Source organism: Alosa alosa, chromosome 7 (assembly GCF_017589495.1).
Source record: "Alosa alosa isolate M-15738 ecotype Scorff River chromosome 7, AALO_Geno_1.1, whole genome shotgun sequence".
NCBI classification, from domain to species: domain Eukaryota; kingdom Metazoa; phylum Chordata; class Actinopteri; order Clupeiformes; family Clupeidae; genus Alosa; species Alosa alosa.
In genome coordinates this window covers 5,086,025-5,109,528 of record NC_063195.1, presented here as the reverse complement: position 1 = coordinate 5,109,528, position 23,504 = coordinate 5,086,025, and the positions used below count along the sequence as shown (strand labels likewise).

Sequence of the window (23,504 nt, the reverse complement as noted above, 5' to 3'; positions counted from 1 at the left end):
AAGTTTTGTGTACTTTCGTTCATGGGGGCCTTACAATAAAATAATTTATGTGTACATTTAGTGACGTACACCAACAAGGATTCAGGGACACTGAAAGACCGGGTACACAAAACTTGGTGAGCATGTACCCCATATGGATAGCATGGAACCGTCATTTTTCGTTTTCATCTGCAGCCCCCTGCTGGACTGGACCCCCGAAAGGAGGGTAGGGCAGACACAGTTCTCTGTGAATCTTTTATGGTATGTTGGTCTCAAGGGCCCACATAAACCTGGCTCATAATCACTCATTTGTGATTTGCCCCGCAAAAAAAAATGAAAATCAGTAGGATTAAAAGAAAGCCAAAATAAATATTCATCATCATCATCATGGCTGCATTTTCAGTATTGGCGAGAAGTAGTCGTTTGTCCACTAGATGGCGCATCGTTGCAGTGAGACGTAATTTTGTTGGAAGTTAAAAGGGGTTGGAAAAAACAATGGACGCTTCATACAAGGACTGTAATTTACCGCAGCTTTAACATCTAATAAGGATAGGACGATGTTCACATGAATGTAATTCCCATTTCTTCTTGAATAAATAAATCTGAGGATGTTTATCGGACATGCTTGGTTTTTACTGCAGGTACGTTAATCTTGTAATATCAATAAGGACCTAGGTAATGTTACCGTTAGCGTTGGTTGAGTGATGGAGGCATTTGATTTATTGCATTTGTAGAAAACTATAAATGCGGTTATACCAAGCAAATGTATAGCAGCACTGTTTGTATCTTTCGACTGTCATTTATTGCACGCTACAAAATCATTCTGTGCAATGGAAGATTTACCAACGCATAATCGGGTCTGATGCAGTTTTGCCTATACATGCGGAGACTGAGACTTCTGTTTATTTTGTTTTAAGTGTGCAGGGTGTGAGAGGGGAATCGGGATGTGCTTTGATTACAGCTTGGTAGTTGTAGTCTGTGAAATTAAAAGCACGGTGTGTGAAGTATCCAAACAATGACACCTTCATTTCATTATGGCTGTTTTAGCAAAACACCTTAAGCTACTGTGTAGTAGGTCCCATTTAGAAGTGGCTACTTCATTTGGCGCTTTCCTTTGACTCCATGGAGCTGCGTGAATGTTATTACAACTTTTCGCCACGATATGACAGTTTAAGTCCGCTTGATACTGTAAGGCATAAGCCATTGGTTTCCAAAGGAGATTTTATTTGTGTCGCTTAGCATAGCCTATTGACAATTTATGTTGTCAATAGGCCTACCTTTATAATCCTACCTGTAGCTTAGGAAGCTAACAACTTTCTATTAGGATCTAGTTTGTTAGTTACCGCTTTGTCATAACTCCCCTGATGAATTTTTGCATTTAGAATAGCCAGAGTGTATATCTCAATCGAAAATTAAACAATATCGGGTGCCTATGGACTAGGCTGGGTGAACCCAGCCTGATCTGCCCGCTATTTATTTTTGATTTCTTAAAAGATTGAGCTTGGTCTGATGAAAGCCAGACTAGCCATGGACCTCAGTTAAACAATGCAAGGGAACATGAATCAGCCTATATTTGCACTAACAATAACGGACAAAAAGCTCTTCAACTTTGGCCCGCTAAAATGTGTATGAACAGTCTAGCTGACGCGATTTCATCAAGGCCCATTTGGACATGTCAGTTATTTGCACCACTGGTTAGATGTAAAACAGCACTTCGCTTCAGACTAGGCTACTGTTACTTAATTTGTGCATTAACAATAACGTTTCAGACTACTGTTACTTAATTTGTGCATTGACAATAAAGTATTACATGAACTAAAGATGACTAAAATCTTATGTAGAAGAAGAAACATTCACAAAAAAAATCCATCCATCCAAAAATGACCTTTGTTTTTGATAGCTGTTGAAACGGCATGGAACTGACAGAGATGTTTTTGTTTATAAATACATAAAAAATAAATAAATAAATAACATTATGCTGATACCTTTTGCTTTTCCCAAATACAATGTAGCCTACAGGTGTAAGTGACCTTTCATCAATCCAGTTGCAATGGATGAACTGTGATGAACTGCCCTACTTGTGATTGTTTAGAGATTTTAAAGGTTTTATAACAATTCTACATCTTCTTTGGCTATTCTATAATCTATTCACCTTTTCAGCACCAGTAGGGTACTTTCTGTGCAGCCCGACACACACACACTCAGGCATGCCAAACAAGCATACACAAAAGTTTCAAGAGTGGGGGATGGAGTAAAATATGGAGACAAATTGAAGTGTGATTTATTTTCGCGGAACGGATGTACAGGACTGAGCGGCGGTCATATTTTGTACCGCTATGCGGTACATCTAGTTTTAATTGTGATAGCCTTATAATTATTAACATAGGTTATAGGTACTCATTGTTTGCATATTTTATTGATAGACGTTTGATGAACAGCCTATAGGGCCTACTGTAGTTGATTGGGAGTGGAGGGGCAAGTTTTCGAAGGTATTTTCAACTACAATATTAATATTGGTATGTCATATACGTGCATATTTGCAGTGGCAAGCGCTTTCTTATTGACGTTGCGTTCCGAGACAAGGAAGCATTCACACGTGGGTGCATGTACGTAAATTTGCATTCAGTTGGTCTACCACGCCTACTCCTGCTGTTTTACAGAAATAGCCATGATTCCCCATTCCAAAAAGTTTACTTAATTGTTAGTCTATGTCAAAGGCCGTTGTTTATGTGATCAGGTCAGGATCACGACTAATTGCAATCACCTGGGCGTGCGGGCTGGGGGTCATGGGTACGTAACTTCCTTCCTGACAAACACAAAAGAAGCTCTCCCAAATTGTTTGGTACGCAAGTTGCTTGTCGCTGGTCGGTACAAACCGCGCACTTCATGCTGGTTTTGGTTGCGAACAACTCCCTCGCGCTGTGGTCTGGGTAGGTGGAATGTTTCATGTACTCCTTACACTTTTGATGTGAGTTATTTGCCACTGCCGTAGACCACGAACGTTTGTCTGACATGTAGGTAATAGCATAAAGTGAGAGTTTGTGTTTAGCCACGTAGTTTGAACACGGGGCAGGTGGTTGTAGTGTCGTAACGTTTGGCTCATCTTGCTATAGACTGTCATCTCCTCCCTACTCCTGTTTCCCTGTGACTACCAATGCGAATGCTGACCGTGGAGGTAGGCCTCTTACAATAGCAACATTGCAATAGCTATGGTCAAACACTCAACTAATGTGAGCAGACTAAGTGAGCTATACGGGCCAAACAACAGCATGCCGCGTCTGTAATTTTTGCCCCTTTGTTTTATAGCTGACACACTTCCCTCCTCTGCTCCTGTTCCCCTGGGCTAGCTCGCATTGTGGAAAAGGCCGAGGTAGGCATTGGTTATTGTTCTAACAGTGTAACGGTCCTATTTTAAATATGTATCTGGTACAATGTTTTCTTTTTTTTTACATGTCGCTTGACTTATGAACAATTAAACTTCATAAAAACTGTTGTGTATTGTTATGAAATGCGACATAACCATGGACCAGGGTGTTAAACGTTTCTCCCTGTTGTAGATCACAGCTGGCTGTCTATCTCAGTTTGACCACTGTTTTTCCCCATTAGAGTTTCTTTTGGTATTAGTCAGTGTTAAACTAACAGCACGTCAAAGTTGGATGTACGGTATGCTTGTTTGTGTTGGTTTATTTTCTTTGTGTTGTATGCTTGTCTGAGTGTGATACACTGGTGCATTTACACTGTTTGCCAGGGTCTGTTACACGACCAGGTGTAGTGCTGTTGCCATCCCTGAGCTCATATTAGCAGCCAGTTAGCGATTTCAGACTGTTACTCCGAGGCTATTGAGACTTATCCCCCCCCCGGTAGTATTAGTTTTAATGGGTTCTTGTAACCCCTGACTTAGCTTATCCACACGGAGATTGTTACCCTGGGGCATAGGGGTCTATCTATGCCCCAGGTGGTATTAGTTCATATTGAGAGTTTTGTGACTCCCAACCTAGTTTCTCCACACAGTAGACTGTTGCTCTTGGGCCATAGGGGTCTATGTCCCAGGTAGTATTAGTTCATTATAGCTTCTGCTATTCATTGTAGCTGTATCGGTAGCACTCCACTGGCGCTGAATAGCGTGTTTGTTTTGTTTTTGTCTTGTATTGTTTCCTTTATTGAATGCCCCCTCCTTCCCCCTGTTTGCTAGTATGGCCTGCTAGGTCTATTAGGTAACACAATTAGGCCATCCTTAAAAATATTTTTGTTTGCAGTAACAGCCAAAAAAAATAAAAATGGGTCGGTAGAGTCAATATTTTTTTTCAAGATTCAAAGTAAAAAAAAAAGTACAATTTGGTCATGGTGATTACGAGGAATGAATTTACACAAATGTGCATATCGCGGATCGTGAACTGACTGGGTCTTCAACCCGCGCCTTCAGGCGCACCATTGCAAACCTGATTCTGATGCAGGTTATATAGACCAGCCTTTCTCAAACTTCTTTGACCTGAGGCCCGGTCATGGCAGACTTTTGGGTCATAGGGCTCATCTACATGTACCCAGAAAGAAGGCTACAATAGCTCTTGGCCACGCTATATTGAAATTTGACTATACAATACTCAATGCTATACAGTGTACTATACAGTCTCTGCTCTGTTTCTAAGGAAGTTCCAAAAACAACGCCGTTCTATCAAGTTTCGTTTAAATAAATAAATAGCCTTCCAACAGGTTGAAGCGGAGCTTTGATACCAACGCTATCGATTAGTTTCAGTTTCTCGCAAGCAGACGCCAAGCACTGAATGAATGCTCATACCACCACTTAATTGTAGGGCTCCATGTTTAATGACATCGATAGCAGAAACGCTTTGTTTCTTTTTTTCGATCCATCCGGTTTCTTGATCAACTGCGCAGCAAATTATCAGATGAAGCACCGGGCCTAATTTCACTCCACGACTCGCTGACCAGCAGTAGCCCCATGTTGCGGACCCATATTTTGAGAAATGCTGAATAGACCACAACCAATTTCAATATTCGACACGGTCACCAAGTAGACTAGGGGAGGAGGGATGAGAAAAGATCTGGCCACAGTTCTTCCAGAACTTCGCCAAGTAAAAAGCGTTATCAGTTTGTGTGAATGAAACGGCTGCGAGTAGGCCATAGTGTGACATGCGAAACCAATGGTGTAGAGATGACTTTATGAGCCACGCAAAGTGAGCCACGCTTTGCATGTAGGCAATTTATATTCACAATACTTGGGCCTACTAAAAGAAATATTATTTTATTGCATTTGTATTGGTTGTTTAGGAGTAAAAACAACAATCGGTCGGTATTAACGCGAAAAGTTTACAACCGCAAGTCGGTCGGACTAAAAGGGGAAAAAATAAATATTTGGGTCGGTTCTAAATTGACAGGGTCGGTCGGGTTACGCAAACGAAAAATATTTTTAAGGATGGCCTTAAGGTATTTCTAGGACTGCCGCCTTTCCCTAGTTTGGCGGTGAGGGCACATTCTAGTGGTTGAGCGTGTACTGAACACCTATTTATACTCGTGTGGGTTGTATTTAGAAAGCTTGAGTGTTACACTTGTGTTTTGTGTGTGTATGGCCATAGATCACTTTTTGGGGCTGGGCAGCCATCCGAGGGTTACTGTACCTGTGTTAATTCAGGCCGTAGCAGCCACCAATCCACTGGGCATTTAATCTATGGTTATGTGTTATCTTTTGTTTTTATCGGATTTACCTACTGTACGTCCCTGCCATCCGCTTTTAAACAAAGAAAAGAAATAATAAATATAACATTGTTTATACTACTGCCTCTGTCCTCATCCATTTAGTTGGATAAACCTGAGGGCCCTGTCACATTTACTTTGTGTGAATGAAGCTATTTTCCCCGTCTTTTTTATTCCAACCGTGGGCACTTTGGAGCAGAACGAGAACGCCGCACACATCCTGAATTACTTACACCTGGCTTGACATAGTCGCTCCTACTCATCCTGGCTTGGCATTAGTGAAACGAGTTGAGCTAGGATGACCAGACAACGCTATGTCAAACCTCGCTTTATCACTTATCTTGGATGTCTTAATTCTGCCTTTGTGAAATACCCCTCAGGTGTATGTAATTCAGGATGTGTGCCCGTTCTCGTTTCTGCTCCAAAGTGCCCACGGTTGGAATAAAAAAGACGCGGAAAATAGCGTCATTCACACAAAGTGAACAACCGCTTTTGATATAGGCCTAGACTAACAATGAAGTAAAGTTATCCTTTTTGGAATGGGGAATCATGGCTATTTCTGTAAAACAGCAGAAGTAGCTGTGGTAGACCAACTGAATGCAAATTTACGTACAGTGTGCACTCACGTGTGAGTACTTCCTTGTCTCGGCACGCAACGTCATTAAGAAAGCCCTTGCCACTGCAAAGAATGCACATAGTATTATTTAGGCTACCTTAATTATTGACGTTGCAAAACAAAACAGATTGTCTGCCTACTGCCATATAGTTATTATTTTAATTGTGATAGCCTTATAATTATTAACATAGGTTATAGGTACTCATTGTTTGCATATTTTGTTGATAGACGTTTGATGAATAGCCTATAGGGCCTGCTGTAGTTGATTGGGAGTGGAGGGGCAAGTTTTCGAAGGTATTTTCAACTACAATATTTTAACAGGGTTTTGAAATCCTGCGCTGCTCAGTTAGCTCCTGTGTTCATCTTATATCTAACACATCATTGGCTCAAGAGACAGTTCCTACTTGCCTCAAGCAGTCTGTTATTGTTCCAGTACCGAAAAACAAAAGTCTATCATGTCTGAATGACTACAGCCCAGTAGCCCTGACGTCTACAGTGATGAAGTGTTTTGAGAAGCTTGGGAAAAACATTATCTGCTCATCCCTCCCTGCCTCCTTCGACCCCCTCAAATTTGCTTACAGAGCCAACAGGTCTACAGAGGATGCCATCTCAAACCTCATGCACACCACCTTTCCTCACCTGGAGGAGGGGAATGGGAATTATGTGAGGATGCTGTTCATTGACTTTAGTTCAGCATTCAACACGATAGTACCTCTCACCTGCACTACTCCACCTGCACACTTGAACACTTGCACACTTGTACACTTTACAACTTGGTGTTGTTGTCCTGAAAACACAACACTTCTGCTGCTCTTACATAACTTGCACCACTATGCCACTTTCTTTATTACTTAGGTCAAACAGTATTTTATAGTATTTTACAGTATTTGCACTAGTATTTTATTGACTGTCTATGCACAATTTCAACAAAATTTTGCTGCTCTTATTTTTTCATTATTATTATATGTGCCCTCTTATTTACTTATTTACTTACTTTTTTGTTTACTTGAATGTTATGTTTGTCTGTGGACTTAAAATTGGTCAAATATGTCTTGTCTTCACCGTGGGATAGTGAGAAACGTAATTTCGATCTCTTTGTATGTCTGGAACATGTGAAGAAATTGACAATAAAGCTGACTTTGACTTTGACCTTGGTCACAAAGATGAAGGCCTTAGGACTGAACACCACCCTGTGTCACTGGATATTTGACTTCCTCACCAACCGTTCACAAGTGGTTAGAGTGGGGGGTCTGACATCTGACTCATTAACCATCAGCACTGGTGCTCCCCAAGGCTGTGTTTTGAGTCCACTGCTGTACAACATCTACACACATGACTGCAAAGCCAACAGTAGTCATACCTCCATCATTAAGTTTGCAGATGACACAGTGATCTTGGGCCTGATTAGTAACAACAGTGAACAGTTCTACTTGGATCAGGTTGATGAGGTAGCACAGTGGTGTCAATCTAACAGCTTGACACTGAATATCAATAAAACCAAGGAAATGGTAGTGGATTACAGAAGGCAGCAGCAGAACTACAGTTACACCCCACTAATGATCAGCGGGCAACCTGTAGAGAGAGTCACAAGTTTTAAATACCTTGGTGTCCACATTACTGAAGACTTAACATGGACTGTTAACACTCAATATGTTCTGAAAAAGTCCAGACAAGCGACTCTACTTCCTTCGTCAGCTAAGGAAATTCAAAGTTTCTACATCCATCATGAAGGCCTTCTACACTTCAGCGGTTGAGAGTGTTCTAACTGGTAGCATCATCACCTGGTATGGGAACTCCACAGTTAGAGATTGTAGTACTCTGCAGAGAGTAGTGCTCAGCTGAACGTACTATAAGAACTCAACTCCCTGCTCTACAAGATATCTATTCCAGAAGAGTACTCCTAAGAGCCCAAAAAGATTCTGAAGGACTCTTCTCATCCTAACAATGGATTATTCCTACCGCTGAAATCAAGAAGACGCCATGTAGTCACAAAGCCAGAACTGAGAGAGTTTTTATCCCCAGGCCATCCAAACTCTGAACTCACACTATACTTTTGCACACATTCCCCTCAGGCCATTTCCCAACTCTGAACTCACACTATACTGACTTTGCACTCATTCACTACTCAGCACTCATGACCCCCCCCACACACACACACCCACACACACACCTACAAGACTTTTTAGCACTTTTACATCCCTCTCTATATGCTACAGACCTTTTTATTTATTTTCTTATTTCATCACGTCAAAACACAACACACACACACACACACACACACATATATCTGACTTTCTCCAACTTTTGCACACTTTTTATTTATTATTTTTGATTTCTCCCTCCATCTACCCATGTCCTTGATTGCCTAGCCCACCCCCCCCCCCCCCCCCATCCCCAACACACACACTTACATCATCACTGTCATCACTTCACATACATACAGCACACTGCTTGCTACAGTAAGCCTCCTCTACATACTTGCTGCACACTGCCCCCACATACACAGCACATTGTCTTCAGGATCTTCTCCAACACACATCCTCTACATATATACTTACAGCACACTGCCCCCCACCTACCCACCTACACACACACACACACACAGTCACTGCTCCACTCCCCTCCCGCCCACACACACATCTTCACTGTCATCACTCACATACATTACATACAGTACTCTGCTTGCAATAGTAAGTCCCTACCATTATTTCATCCTTCTCCAACACACATCCCAACATTAGCACATCAGGAAATACACTCCACATTGTCTCATCCCCAACACACTTACAGCACACTGCCCTCTCCCCACATACACAGCACACTATCCCATCTCCCCTGTCATCCCCCCAACACACACACCAAGACCCCTGGCAGTGGGGTTAGCCCCTTGAGCCGTGGATCTGCCCAAGGTTTCTTCCTTGGTAAGGGAGTTTTTCCTTGCCCCTGTTGCTCTTGGGTGCTCCTTGTTGGTGCCCCCCACCCAATCCCAATCCTCCCCCACCTTTTTTATGCAGCCCTTGCCATTTAATCTACTAAACCCCTCTTCTACTGCACTCTTTACCCCCCCCCATTAATGCACAAATAGGCTGACACCAGACATCATTTCACTGCATTTCTTACTTCCAGTAACTATATGCATGTGACAATAAACTTGTATCCTTGTATCCTTAATATTATTGTAATGATCTGAGCCTAGCTGTTGATGACTGTGCTCCCATGATGCTGTGCGGTTGATATGTTATGTTGAATGTTAATGTTAACCATGCAAGTTACCAATGTTAAAGGCCCTGACTGTCGTGGTTTATGTTTATAGTTGATTACAGTGTTCATAACCGGGTCTAACTGTGTGTTGTAGATACAGCCTCACATAGATGTTTAGTGCTGGAGCATAAGGTCCAGGTCTGGACTGGCATTATGCGCTCATGTGTTTTGGTGCGTAACCAATAAAACCATTCTAAGACAAACTGTGCAGTTTGTTACATTATAGTTGAAAATACCTTTGAAAACTTGCCCCTCCACTTCCAATCAACTACAGTAGGCTATTCATCAAACGTCTATCAACAAAATAAGCAAACAATGAGTAGGCTACCTAGGCCTATGTTAGCCTTATAATTATTATCACAATTAAAATAATAATAACAGGACAATCTGTTTTGTTTTGGGAACAAATACATGTATCAAATAGTTTATAAATGATGCAGGCTCTTTTCTTGGCAAAAAATCCTGAATAGGGCTCTTGTGTCCACGTGGCAGGTGCACACGTAACAAAGGTTTGGGCGCACATAATGGTGTAATGAACTTAGTTTTATGAGGCACCTGCAACCCAAATATAAGAAAATGGAAACTCCCCTAGTCAGAGGCAGAGGCAGTCTCCTCCCCTAACGAGACTGAAACTAGTCGTTGCATCCATTTTGTGAACACGCAGTTTACCCAACGCCAAGAAAATTGCATCGGTAAGTAGCCTATCTTAGAAGTGGATCGTGAACGTTTTAGTGTGTGTGTTTTGTTTTACAAATTGGGTTTGATCATATTAATATAACGGGGACTAGGCTATAACATGCGTGTAACGGTAGCCTAATTTGTCTCTCGACATCAACACCACGAGAATGACGTTTAGGCGGCTCTTGTTATTGGTCTACGCTAACATTAGTAAAGTTTGGCATGCTTATATGCTTTACTGTCATCATGAGAATGTACAGGTTTCTGTGATTTCTAAGCACAGATATAGTTAAGGCTGTGTACAAAAGTCAAAAGTTGTAGATGTCCTTATATTATTAAGCCCACGATTAACTTCCCGAAAAGTTCAGTGCACATAGGCCTAGGCCTACATTAAATTACAGAACTCAGCGGGAAAAAGAGGAAATTAAATGAAGTAAAACTTAACCATGTTTGATCAAGTTTACTCTGTTCGTGTTAGACCATCATGTGGACAAATATTATTCCAAACGTATCTTAATGATACTATACAATTTATAAAGGAAAGAAGTTTACAAAGGAAAACACAATATATCAGATGAATTACACGAATAATTGATAAGGAAGCACAAGATAACGGTCCTTTTTTTAAAAAAATTCTACATATTTCAGGCCACCAGATGGCAGCATGGCACTGCACTTCGGGCCTATTTTAGATGTAAAAGCAAGCAGTGAAATGGCGTCATCTGGTGGCCGTGCAGCGCATTAGCGCCATGAAATATTTAATTTAACAGGAAATTACGGCAGAAATTGTGTTTTTTCTTACAAATTATTCGTGTAATCCATCTGATATATTGTGTTTTTCTTTTTAAACTTCGTTCCTTTATAAATTTGTATGTAATATGAAGGTATGCAGTGTTTCCCCTAGAAATTTTTCTAGCAGCGGTGCTATTACTTGGCGGGCGGGGGCGGCTTTCTTTTACATTATTGGTTAAAAATGATAGAAGAAAAATTAAATGGCACAACCATTTAATGACCATTAATAATTAAAAGATTATTTACAATTTATTTAAATTTGTCTTAATGGCAAAGGCCACACCCAATCTGCCAGCACTTAATTTTTCTGGGCTTTGAATTGAATTGAATTGTGGGGGGGCCATTAATGCTGACACGTATGCACGTAGCCAGATGCTCTCCTTGTAGTCTAATTCTCAGTCCCAAAACAACAAACCCACGTATAAAAAAGTAAATACTCACTTTTCTTCTACATCACTCCCACAGTTACCATACAACTCACTCACAATTAACTCGAAAAAGACCTAGGCTACTTGATTGAAGTGCGACCGTTCGTCTCACCGTCAAGAGAACGCTGAAGTTATGAGAAAATGTCTTTCTGATAAGAGAATAAAGGCTCCTATATGTCTAATGCCGAACGAGAAAAGGTCCGTTTGTGATAGCCTATTATAGCTAAGTGGACAGAATTTAGGCTATAACGTATATGCCAACATATGCTCATATTTCCTTTAACTATCAGACAGTTTAAACAGGCCTAGACTGTGTTAGCCTAGCTTTCCCATGCAAACATTACATATAGCCCCACGCTTAACGTTACAAGTCTAGGCTACAATTAACGTTAAGACCATACACCTTGTAGCACATTGGTTTACTCTATTGCATTACTTACGTTTTAATAATTTGTCGTTGAATGTTGATGGAGGCTCATCTTTGGGAAATCAGCTCTCTGGATAAAATTGTCAGCCAGAGCAAGAGTTTCCCAGACTTGACGACACGGGGGGTAAATCCAATCAGCAGAAAGAACCGCATCACAACAGTAGGCTAAATCGCAACAAACTTTTTTCCCCCCATGTTAAATTAATTTCGGTAATCATGAATTGGTTTCTTTTATTTGATGTAGGCTAGGAGAGGAGGATGCATGTTTCACATTAGTGTCAATGTGTCAAAGCAGGCTTTGGATCAGAGGAATTGCTCAAGCTTAACATATGGCATAGGCTACAAGCTTAATTCACGGCATACAAACAGCTTCGTGATGAAATATAACTAATATCATTTTTTATTGTCACCAGGCCTATAAGTAGGCTATTTATTGTGTAACCTACAAGTGAACGATGACACCATAGGCTACACTGTGGCGGAGCAAGACCCCATCAGTCGGATAGCTAAACAATGTAACCGTGTTCAGAACGTAGGCTAGCCATATGGGCTGCAGACTTGTCTTTGGGCTTGTAATCACCTGACACATCATGCCGCATATATGTCCTGAATAATGAGAGGCTAAGTGCGGATTTGATGCACTTAACTTACTCAAGACTTTCAGAAAACAATTTCGAGATGACGTTGGCCATTGTGCTTTTACAGTGTGTTAAGTGAATCTCGTGATATTATGTTGCAGCGGCGCTGAAAATCCGTTAAATACATTGTAGGGGAAACACTGGTATGTTTTTGAATGTAATCACTCTAAAATGTAAGGGATAACGGCCACTGAGGTGACCTGTTACGTGACTCATGGACAAGGGGGAACGCAAAGAACTTCCCGTCATGCAGCTGCAATTTTCTTCCTCCTTAGATTTGTCCACGTTGCTTGAGCCAAATTCTGTTATTCTTGCTGTATATATGTTGTACCACAATTTAGTTTATTATCAAAGTGAAATAGTTGCTGGCATAAGTCAGCGGCATTAGTTTGACGTAGGGATGGCGAACTGAAGCTTTCTGAACCAGTGAAGCTTTCAATCCAATTGTATCAAAACATGGTTCAGTACTTGAAGCTTCAGAACTCTATGAGGACCTCTGCTGGTGAAAGTTAAGGATAGCATTGTGTCACGAAATGTTTCAGACATTGAATGTCTTTGAGTCGAAGATGAATAAATGTTGATCATGAATTAATGGATAAATAAATAATGTCATAAATAGGCCTAACTAAGCCTGTTTTGTACCCTGCATAAATACAAATGGAATTGCCTTCTCTACAAAAACAATAAAGGTAAAGTATATTGGCTGTGACCTTTTCTTGTATTTGTAAACACATAGGCCTACATCAATTTAGGAGGGATATGAATGAATAATGGGTATGCACATTGCACACCCATTTCTGTGATTATATTGAGTATGTAGCCTAGACCAATTTAGTTCTGCACACGCCTGGACTTGAACCCGCGAAACAGACGCACCTTGGAACGGGAGTCGAGCATGCTGACAATTGAGTTAAAAGCCCGGGCTATAGGCCTAAGCTTTCGTGTCAGCAGCACTATTGACTCTGTTGGCTCTCCTTCTTCAACAACCCACAACGGCACGCCCCGTGTCGCGCAACTTGAATGCTTTGAATTCAATTTCGAAGCAGTCACGTGGGTGTGTGTGAAACGAAGCTTTGGACATCACTGATCACGTGATTATCACAAAACGAATCAAGCTCCGATTCAAAGCTTCACTGCAAATTGGTTCATGTCTTCGATACACGCCTCGAAGCAGGCGGTTCACGGGTAACATCGCTAGTTTGACGTTTTCTTTGTGTTGAATCGACGTCAATGGAAGCTGTAAATCGGTAAACAGCGGTGACACCGGTTGTGAGCTCGTTCATTCTGGTGTCTATGAACGGCACGCTCTGTCAGTTTAACTTCATTCAATAGGGTGCCAGATTTCTATAGAGCCTTCCAGGCGAAAGTACATAATAACCAGGCCTAGATAAAGTATCTATCTATCTATCTATCTATCTATCTATCTATCTATCTATCAAAACAAAAACCAGCATGGAGTCGACAGCAACATGTAGGCGACAAAGCAGCAAGGAAGCGTCATAAGATAATTTGAACGATCTTAAATTTCTGTGCAAACTTTGCCCGCCAGCTTTCATGTAGCAGAAAAAAAATCACAATCTGGCAATACCAGCCACCACTGTTGCATTGCCGCATGCGTCATCTTGTTTTGATAGATAGGAAAGAAAATCCGCACTTCGGTCTCATCCACAGAAAACCTGAAACGGCACATTGAACTAAAGCACCCGCCTAGCCTTTCAAGGTATGTGCAAGCAAATAAAAAATCAAAAGACAGTCAAGACAGATCCTCGACCCAAATTCCATTAACTGCGTACAGTAGCGGCTCCGTTGTCATCTCCCAGCCACAGCTGGACAACCTGGTGGTGATAGATTGTCGGAGACTTTGAGTAAAGTTGAAAGCCCAGCTTTCATGAACTTAATTCAGATAAAAAAAATTGCTGTCTGTGGTTCTAAATGGGCTATGGCAATAATTTTGAAAAATAATAGCTCGCAGCAACATATGGAAAAAATAACTATGAACTGTGAACATAATTTTGAATTAGTTCATTTTTGGAACTGTGAATTTAGTTCAAATTTTTGAATTATGAACTGAACTAGTTCATTTTAAAATTTTGGAACTGAACTAGAGCTCATGTAGAAAGTGAACTTTCCCAACAGTGGAAGTAGGCTACCCAGCTACATTCTTCTAACATTAGCTTACCAGCTAAGAATCCTTACATCAGACATCCCAACCTGCAAAAAGTCATTTAATTTAACTCATTGAAGGCCAAGCTGTTTTCGGGAGCTTTGTCCTAGAGTGCCAGCAATCTAGACCATTGTTGATGATTTTTGTACAGCCACAGCATATTCTGTGTTATAGCTATGAACACATACAGTGGCTCGTTTAAAAGGTGAGACTTTAAGCTCTCGGTGGGTGCAAACCGTGTATTTCTACACGCCTCTGTTCCTGAGAAATCCCAAGCTAAACAGTGGCTAGTTTTCATCAAAATTGCTGTTTTTTTCTAGACATGGAGATATAACGTCTTTCATGAAATATGAAGTGTTGCCTGTTACTTACTTTTGTAAACTTTCCGGGAAGTGATCAGCGAGACCTGGCGAGATTGCCACCTAGTGATAGACCCACCGAAAATGGCCTGTTTTTTGACCTGGCGTGCATCGTCACTGATTCAATCCCAAAGCGGCAACCGAAGTTATGATAAAATGTCCAGATAAAATGTCCAGATTGTGCGTTTTCATGAGTTTTCGATCGTCATATATTTCATTTCCATTAATCACAGAGTTCCCAAAATCACATACAGTATAAGGTATGTAAGAGTGTCTAGTTTTGTAATTTAAAAAAGCTAAAAACGTAATATTACGTTTTTGGCACTCAATGCATGGGAAGGAAAAACGTAATATTATGTTTTTGACACTCAATGAGTTAATATACAGTACCCTCCAGAATTATTGGCACCTTGGGTAAAGTAAAAAAAAAAGTGACTAAAAACAGGTATAAAAAATAATCTTTTGATGATTCATTGGTCTCAGTGATCAAAGACCTTAATCTGTACTGAGGAATTTACTTCAGCCTATAGGCCTACACCTTAACACTTCTATTCAAGACATTTGTTCTTTCTTCTTGTAAAAATACTACAGTACTGATTCTTGTTTAGTTACAGCTGCATGTTTGTTGTGCTTCTTTCATCATCTTCTGTTTGTTCTGTTTGTTCTTCTTGTCACAGTGCTAAAAACAAAGATGGCGGTTCATGTTTAGCTCCGGCTATAATCTGTAGTATGTGGTGACGCATGAAACAAGACTTAAAGCTGCATTTGTCTCATGTACATTCCCAGAGAGACTCCCACTGCTGCTAGGATGAGTGTCTCTCAGGAGAGAGAGGAGGCTTCAGGTCACTGTGAGACACTCAGACCGGAGTCTGCAGCACACAGCTGTGTGCAACAAAGCAGCAAACCAACACACTCTGATGGAGGGTGAGTTAATCCACAGATACAGTACACATCATACCTGTCCCAACACACTCTGATGGAGGGTAAATTAATCCACTGATACAGTAAACATCATACCTGTCCAAACACACTCTGATGGAGGGTAAGTTAATCCACTGATACAGTACACATCATACCTGTCCCAACACACTCTGATGGAGGGTAAGTTAATCCACTGATCCAGTACACATCATACCTGTCCCAACACACTCTGATGGAGGGTAAGTTAATCCACTGATCCAGTACACATCATACCTGTCCCAACACACTCTGATGGAGGGTAAGTTAATCCACTGATACAGTACACATCATACCTGTCCCAACACACTCTGATGGAGGGTAAGTTAATCCACTGATACAGTACACATCATACTGTAAAAGAAAAAAGGTGTTTTCCCGCTGTATTCTCCATAATAAGTAAAGTAAATTATGTACTTATTTCTGGAATTGACGTCACTTCCTGGACTCGTCTGAGGCTGGTCTGAGGTCTCTCAATGACTTAACCTCTACTGGTAGGTTAGCAACACCAGGTTGAGAGATGCAAGTAAAGCAGACCATTAACGTTAGCCTTCTATTTATTGTCATCAAAACTGCAGAGGAGTGAACCAAGTTATGAGTGTGTCCATGAGAGGACCAGGCGGGGGTGATACATGCTACGTCACCGATTTTGATTAAACTTGGACAGTTTGAAGGGTCCACCTAAAAACTCAAAAAGCCAAAATAGTACAAAATTTGAAATAACCCAGGGGGAGTTAGGCCCCTGTCCTTGTTTTAGGCCAAAAAACCTAAAAAAAAGAAAATGTTGACATCCCTCCTGCTGTCAGATTTAAACACAGCAAAGTAACAATCCATGCCATCAAAGGTCCATCCAAGGTTAGTTTAAAACTGGAGTTACAAGGTGTAAGGTGTGACTGGTGTCAGTCCAGGACTGCACGTATCCACTATGTCACATGCCTTTTGGCAAATACCCAAACAATAGCAATATTCAGACCTGAATATCTCCGATGAGCAACCTCCTTTTTTCAAAATTCTTTCTGCACATGAACGTACTCCTCATATACGGTGAAACATCTAAACATTTGCCAGGCTCATTCAAAAACATAAACACTTGTCTCCTAAAAGACATAACATGTTTAAGGGCCAGGTTCTTACAACCTAAAGGAATCATTGTCAACGTGGAACGATGGAACATTCGAAAATGGTATGTGCTGGCGCAGACAAAGGCGTAACCGTTCCTCTATCGTAACTACCGCTTCAGGAACACACCTAATTCCATTACGGATTGAGAGAGATGGCGTGTTCCTTGGCTGAGAACACGCCATCTTCAACAATCCCAAAAAAATGCAACAAGGAACTGCTTGCACGAAGCCTAAAAACCACAAGAAAGGCAAACTTTTAAATCTGCATACGTTTTGAGGGGGAAATCAGACCCAACCACCCATGGCGCTCTCACACCCGAACTCCCAGCATGCAAGAGAGAGAACATAAATGAAGAATGTATTGTTGTGTGAACAAATGTAATCACTCCACAGAGGAATGAGTTGATATTGTTCTGTTTCTTGTGTCTCCTTATGTAACCAGACCACAGACTCCCAGACCTCCATCTCCAGTGCCCAGCTGTGTGTCCATGAAGAGTGATGCGTCCATAGAACTTCCGCCCAAATTCAGCAGTGAACCAGTTCCATCAGGTCTAAAGTGAGTAGTTATCAGTGTGTAGTTTTTATGAAAGCTATTTAGAAATGTCAGTGTTGTCACATGCAATACATACACACACACACACACACACACACACACACACACAGACACACAGACACACACACACATACACACACACACACACACACACACACACAGAGAACCAGAGAGAGAGAGAAAAAGATCATAAATGAAGAATGTATTCTACATACACACACACACACACAGACTCAAACAAACACACACAGAGACACACAGACTCAAACAAACACACACACACACACGCTCACACACGCACAGACACACGTGCATACACACACACACACACACACACACACACACACACACACACACACACACACACACACACACACACACACACACACACACAGAGAACCAGAGAGAGAGAGAAAAAGATCATAAATGAAGAATGTATTCTACATACACACACACACAGACTCAAACAAACACACACAGACACACACACACACACGCTCACACACACATAGACACACGTGCATACACACACACACACACACACACACACACACACACACACACCACAGAACACCAGAACAGAAAAAGCTAAAAACGTAATATTACGTTTTTGGCACTCAATGCATGGGAAGGAAAAACTTAATATTATGTTTTTGGCACTCAATGAGTTAATATACAGTACCCTCCAGAATTATTAGGCACCTTGGGTAAAAAAAAAGTGACTAAAAACAGGTATAAAAAATAATTAGAGATGCACCGATAGATCGGCTGGTGACCGGAATCGGCCGGTTTTCACGTGATCGGCCATGACCGGCGACCGGCCGGTCAGTTTGAGACATGCCGATTTTATGCGGTCAAATACACTTTCGGCGCCGAATTGTAACAACACCCAGCTGAGTTTGCAAAGTTTGAAGAAGCTAGCAACCAGGCCAACACTCAGGGCTGGATGTAGGGCTACAAAGAAAGCTAATAGGCTAGTGAGTTTTTCTATGCAGCAAACGCTGTGTTTTTACCATTGGCCTACTGCGTGGAATTTACTAAGCTGTCACTTCATTAGGCTACGTAAACATCGCCATCACCGCCCGCCACTGCCCGCTAATTATGCGCTCCACAGCTGCCGAACCACAAGCCTGCTGAACGGAGATAAACGACTGCGATATTAAAAAATAATCAAAGATGTCAACAAGCAGCGACATACAGTAGCCCTAGTAGTTCTACTCCACTGAAGAAAAAAATACTCTAACTATTTACTGCATCGTAGACCGCGGCTATGCCTTAAAAATACCCCTAGTCTAGCAGATTGAGAAGTGGATGTCGTGAAAGTGAACAAAAATGATAGCCTATTAGAAAGGCAAACAAACGTTAAATTTGCTTTTGACATAGTAGCCTACAATGAAGAAAAACTGATGCTCTGAATACTGAATCAGTCGCCTCTGAAAGTTTCTATAGCCTAATTGATGCATTTAACCGAATTTGATTTATTTTTTTCACCGCGAAAACAGACGTGCACTGTTTTCATATGGTGGAGCACCTAATCGCTATTAGCACTTCTCCCTGTGTTTGCGTGATAGCCTAGGCTGCTACCACTTTTCCTCGCCCTCCCATAAATTCATCAATGCATATGAAAATATGTTACATGGTAGTATGTTCAAATGTATCATGAAAATTGTTCTTAAATCTTTAGTTGGATATTGATGTGAGAAGCATAAAATGGGTGTTCCATAACTTAACTTAATCCATAATTTGATAGCCTACTGCATCTGAAGTTAGACTTGAAAAGAATCTGTCTGCTCACGGTTCCATTTTTTTTAACAGCCATTTCATCATTGATAAGTTGATTACACGCCTATATTAACATGTTCTATCAAAGAAAAGATAGAAAATAACTATTTGTGTGTGTGCTGTAAAATGGTTAGAAGAAATGAAATCGGTATCGGCAGGTCAAACTCTATGAAAAAATCGAAATCGTATCGCCCAGAAAATTGCAATCGGTGCATCTCTCAACATAATCTTTTGATGATTCATTCTACTCTCATAATGAAAACAATGAGGGAAAATCCACTCTTGAAGTGAAGAACATTTATTCTGAGAAAAAGAAAATTCTCAAAGAAATAAATATTTTTAACGAAAACATGTTGCTCACAATTATTGCCACCCCTAGAAAAATCTTGTATACAAACCTAACAGAAGCATTTTCCTATCTAATTTCAACCATTTAAGTTAATCAGAGTGTCTGTGAACTTTCAGGAGTAGTTCATGACTTTCTTTTTCGCTAAGGTATGAAAATAAAGTGACACAGAGGCTAAATCCTCTAGTCATTTTTCAACATCAGAAAGACAAGAGAATACACTAAATTAAAATGAAAGTTTTTTGACAATATTCAAAAGCGACCTCATTGCTAATAGCTTATTTAGAGGGCAGGCTAGGTAACAGCCTGTCCAGTCGTTTAATTACCAATGTAAACGGCAGGAGTTACTAAATGGTACAGTGACTTTGTCTGGAAGTGTGGTGTATTGTCAAATGAAATTGAAATTGCACTCTTTGGCTAGAAACACGTTAGGTGTGTTTGGCATATAGAATAAGGACTAGACTGAAAATAATCCCATACCTAATGACAATTATGGTGGAGGCGCTGTGCTATTGTGGGGCTGTTTTTATTAAGATAAGAATACTTTATTGTCTGTTACACACAGGTTACAGACAATTGCCTTTGACAAGGCTCCAGTCACAAAGAAACATTCACACAGACATATACAAACAGGACATGAGGTGTTGAGGTATCAACTGACTCATTTTTTTGCTGTTCAGTATGGCTATTGCAGAGGGGATGAAGGATTTCTTGTACATGTTTTTATGGCAGAACGCCTGCCTGATGGTAGTAGCTGGAAGGAGTGATGGAGGGGGTGAGAGGGGTCCTCTGTGATCAGGTTGGCTTTCCTGATCATAGAGCGGCTGTACAGCTCAGATAGGGGGGGATGGGGGGAGCCAGTTATTTTGGCAGCATGATCACTATACGTGACAGTCTTGTTTTGTGTTTGATGGTGAGTTGGTTGTACCAGGAAGAGATATTGAAAGTGAGAACTGATTCAATGAGGGAGCGGTAAACCAAGTTTAGCACATCCTTGCGGACCTGAAAAGTTCTGAGTTTTCTGAGCAGGTGGAGACGTTGTTGTGCTTTCTTGTATGTTGTGTCTGTGTGTTGTGAGAAGGACAGGGGAATGTCTATTTCTGCACCCAGGTACCTGAATACTTGCACTTGTTCCACTGGCTCACCCTGGATGCTAAGTGGCTGAAACAGAGGTGATGCCTTGTCTCTGCCCCCACAGCATAGTTCTTTTGTTTTTGCAATGTTGAGCTCCAAGGAGAGCTCAGCAAAAGTTTGGGACAGGTTATTTACTACCTGCTGGTAGCGAGTTAGGGCATCGATGTTGGACATGTGTGCAACTAAAGCAATGTCATCCGCATATTTAAAAAGTGCCATACCTTCACTGTTACACGTGATGTTGTTGGTGTACACAGAGAAGAGGATTGGGGATAAAACACAACTATGGGAGAGTCCAGTGTTTAAAATAAGCTTTGTAGATTTAAACCAATTAAGAGACACCTGTTGTGGTCTGTCCAGCAGAAAACTTTTAGTCCACAGGGTCAGTGTTGGGTGAACCTGAAGATCCGAGAGGAGATGTAAAAGTTTATCAATGCTCACGGTGTTAAAAGCTGAGGAAAAGTCCATGAATAAAATTCCCAAAGACCTTGGTAATCTAATTAAGGTGCATGGTATCCTGAACAACAAGAAAAACCTGAACATTTTCAAAAGAAATCTGCCAATCTCTGACAAGTTGGTCATGATTATTCATCAGGTCAATGAACCAAAGCAATCGTCCAGATTGAAACAAATATGGTTTACTGAACACAAAATCAAGCTTCAACCATTGCCATCTCAGTGATCAAAGACCTTAATCTGTACTGAGGAATTTACTTCAGCCTATAGGCCTACACCTTAACACTTCTATTCAAGACATTTGTTCTTTCTTCTTCTTGTAAAAATACTACAGTACTGATTCTTGTTTAGTTACAGCTGCATGTTTGTTGTGCTTCTTTCATCATCTTCTGTTTCTTCTGTTTCTTCTTCTTGTCACAGTGCTGAAAACAAAGATGGCGGTTCATGTTTAGCTCCGGCTATAATCTGTAGTATGTGGTGACACATGAAACAAGACTTAAAGCTGCATTTGTCTCATGTACATTCCCAGAGAGACTCCCACTGCTGCCTGGATGAGTGTCTCTCAGGAGAGAGAGGAGGCTGCAGGTCACTGTGAGACACTCAGACCAGAGTCTGCAGCACACAGCTGTGTGCAACAAAGCAGCAAACCAACACACTCTGATGGAGGGTAAATTAATCCACAGATACAGTACACATCATACCTGTCCCAACACACTCTGATGGAGGGTAAATTAATCCACTGATACAGTACACATCATACCTGTCCCAACACACTCTGATGGAGGGTAAGTTAATCCACTGATCCAGTACACATCATACCTGTCCCAACACACTCTGATGGAGGGTAAGTTAATCCACTGATCCAGTACACATCATACCTGTCCCAACACACTCTGATGGAGGGTAAGTTAATCCACTGATCCAGTACACATCATACCTGTCCCAACACACTCTGATGGAGGGTAAGTTAATCCACTGATCCAGTACACATCATACCTGTCCCAACACACTCTGATGGAGGGTAAGTTAATCCACTGATCCAGTACACATCATACCGTAAAAGAAAAAAGGTGTTTTCCCGCTGTATTCTCCATAATAAGGAAAGTAAATGATGTACTTATTTCTGGAATTGACGTCACTTCCTGGACTCGTCTGAGGCTGGTCTGAGGTCTCTCAATGACTTAACCTCTACTGGTAGGTTAGCAACACCAGGTTGAGAGATGCAAGTAAAGCAGATCATTAACGTTAGCCTTCTATTTATTGTCATCAAAACTGCAGAGGAGTGAACCAAGTTATGAGTGTGTCCATGGGAAGGACCACCAGGGGGTGATACATGCTACGTCACCGATTTTGATTAAACTTGGACAGTTTGAAGGGTCCACCTAAAAACTCAAAAAGCCAAAATAGTACAAAATTTGAAATAACCCAGGGGGAGTTAGGCCCCTGTCCTTGTATTAGGCCAAAAAACCTAAAAAAAAGGGCCCAAAATTGCATAAAATGTTGACATCCCTCCTGCTGTCAGATTTAAACACAGCAAAGTAACAATCCATGCCATCAAAGGTCCATCCAAAGTTAGTTTAAAACTGGAGTTACAAGGTGTAAGGTGTGACTGGTGTATAAATTAGTATAAAGACATTTCAACAAATTCCAGTTTTAGTTTCTTTATTATTCAATATTATTATTATTAGTAGGTATGGTATGTCTGTCTTTTGTGGAATGGATCTTTTAAATCTGTGAATCTGGGCTTGTATCTCTTTTCAGAATAGAATAGAATAATGCATATTACACATTTTAATCAGTACATTGTCTGAGGTGCAATTTGTCAAAGTATTCTTTGTCTGATGTTCTTGCAGATCAAGTGCTGATCTGACCCAGGATCAGTCCAGGTGTGGAGTGTGTGAGCAGGTACTGAGAGACCCAGTCTTCACCACCTGTGGACACCGTTTCTGCAGGCAGTGCATCAGCAGCTACTGGGAGCAGCCTGGACTACCAGGAGACCAAGTTTGTCCCCAGTGTGGAAAGACATGCAGAACCCAACCTCCTCTACAGCCTCCTCTAGATGAACACACAGATATGAGCACACAGGGTGAACACACAGGCCTGA

The 23,504-nt window shown here is 41.1% G+C and overlaps 1 protein-coding gene across 1 annotated transcript; it reads left to right on the top strand.

Annotated features, from left to right (window-relative positions):
• Positions 1-2,968: 2,968 nt before the first annotated feature.
• On the top strand, positions 2,969-22,007 carry LOC125297413 (nuclear factor 7, brain-like; the record flags this gene model as incomplete). The annotated part of the gene is given in 5 exon segments (XM_048247792.1): positions 2,969-3,154; positions 3,286-3,349; positions 15,838-15,975; positions 17,572-17,685; positions 21,930-22,007. Coding segments are annotated over 3 exon segments (308 nt in total), but the record flags the coding sequence as incomplete, so codon positions are not given.
• Positions 22,008-23,504: the final 1,497 nt, after the last annotated feature.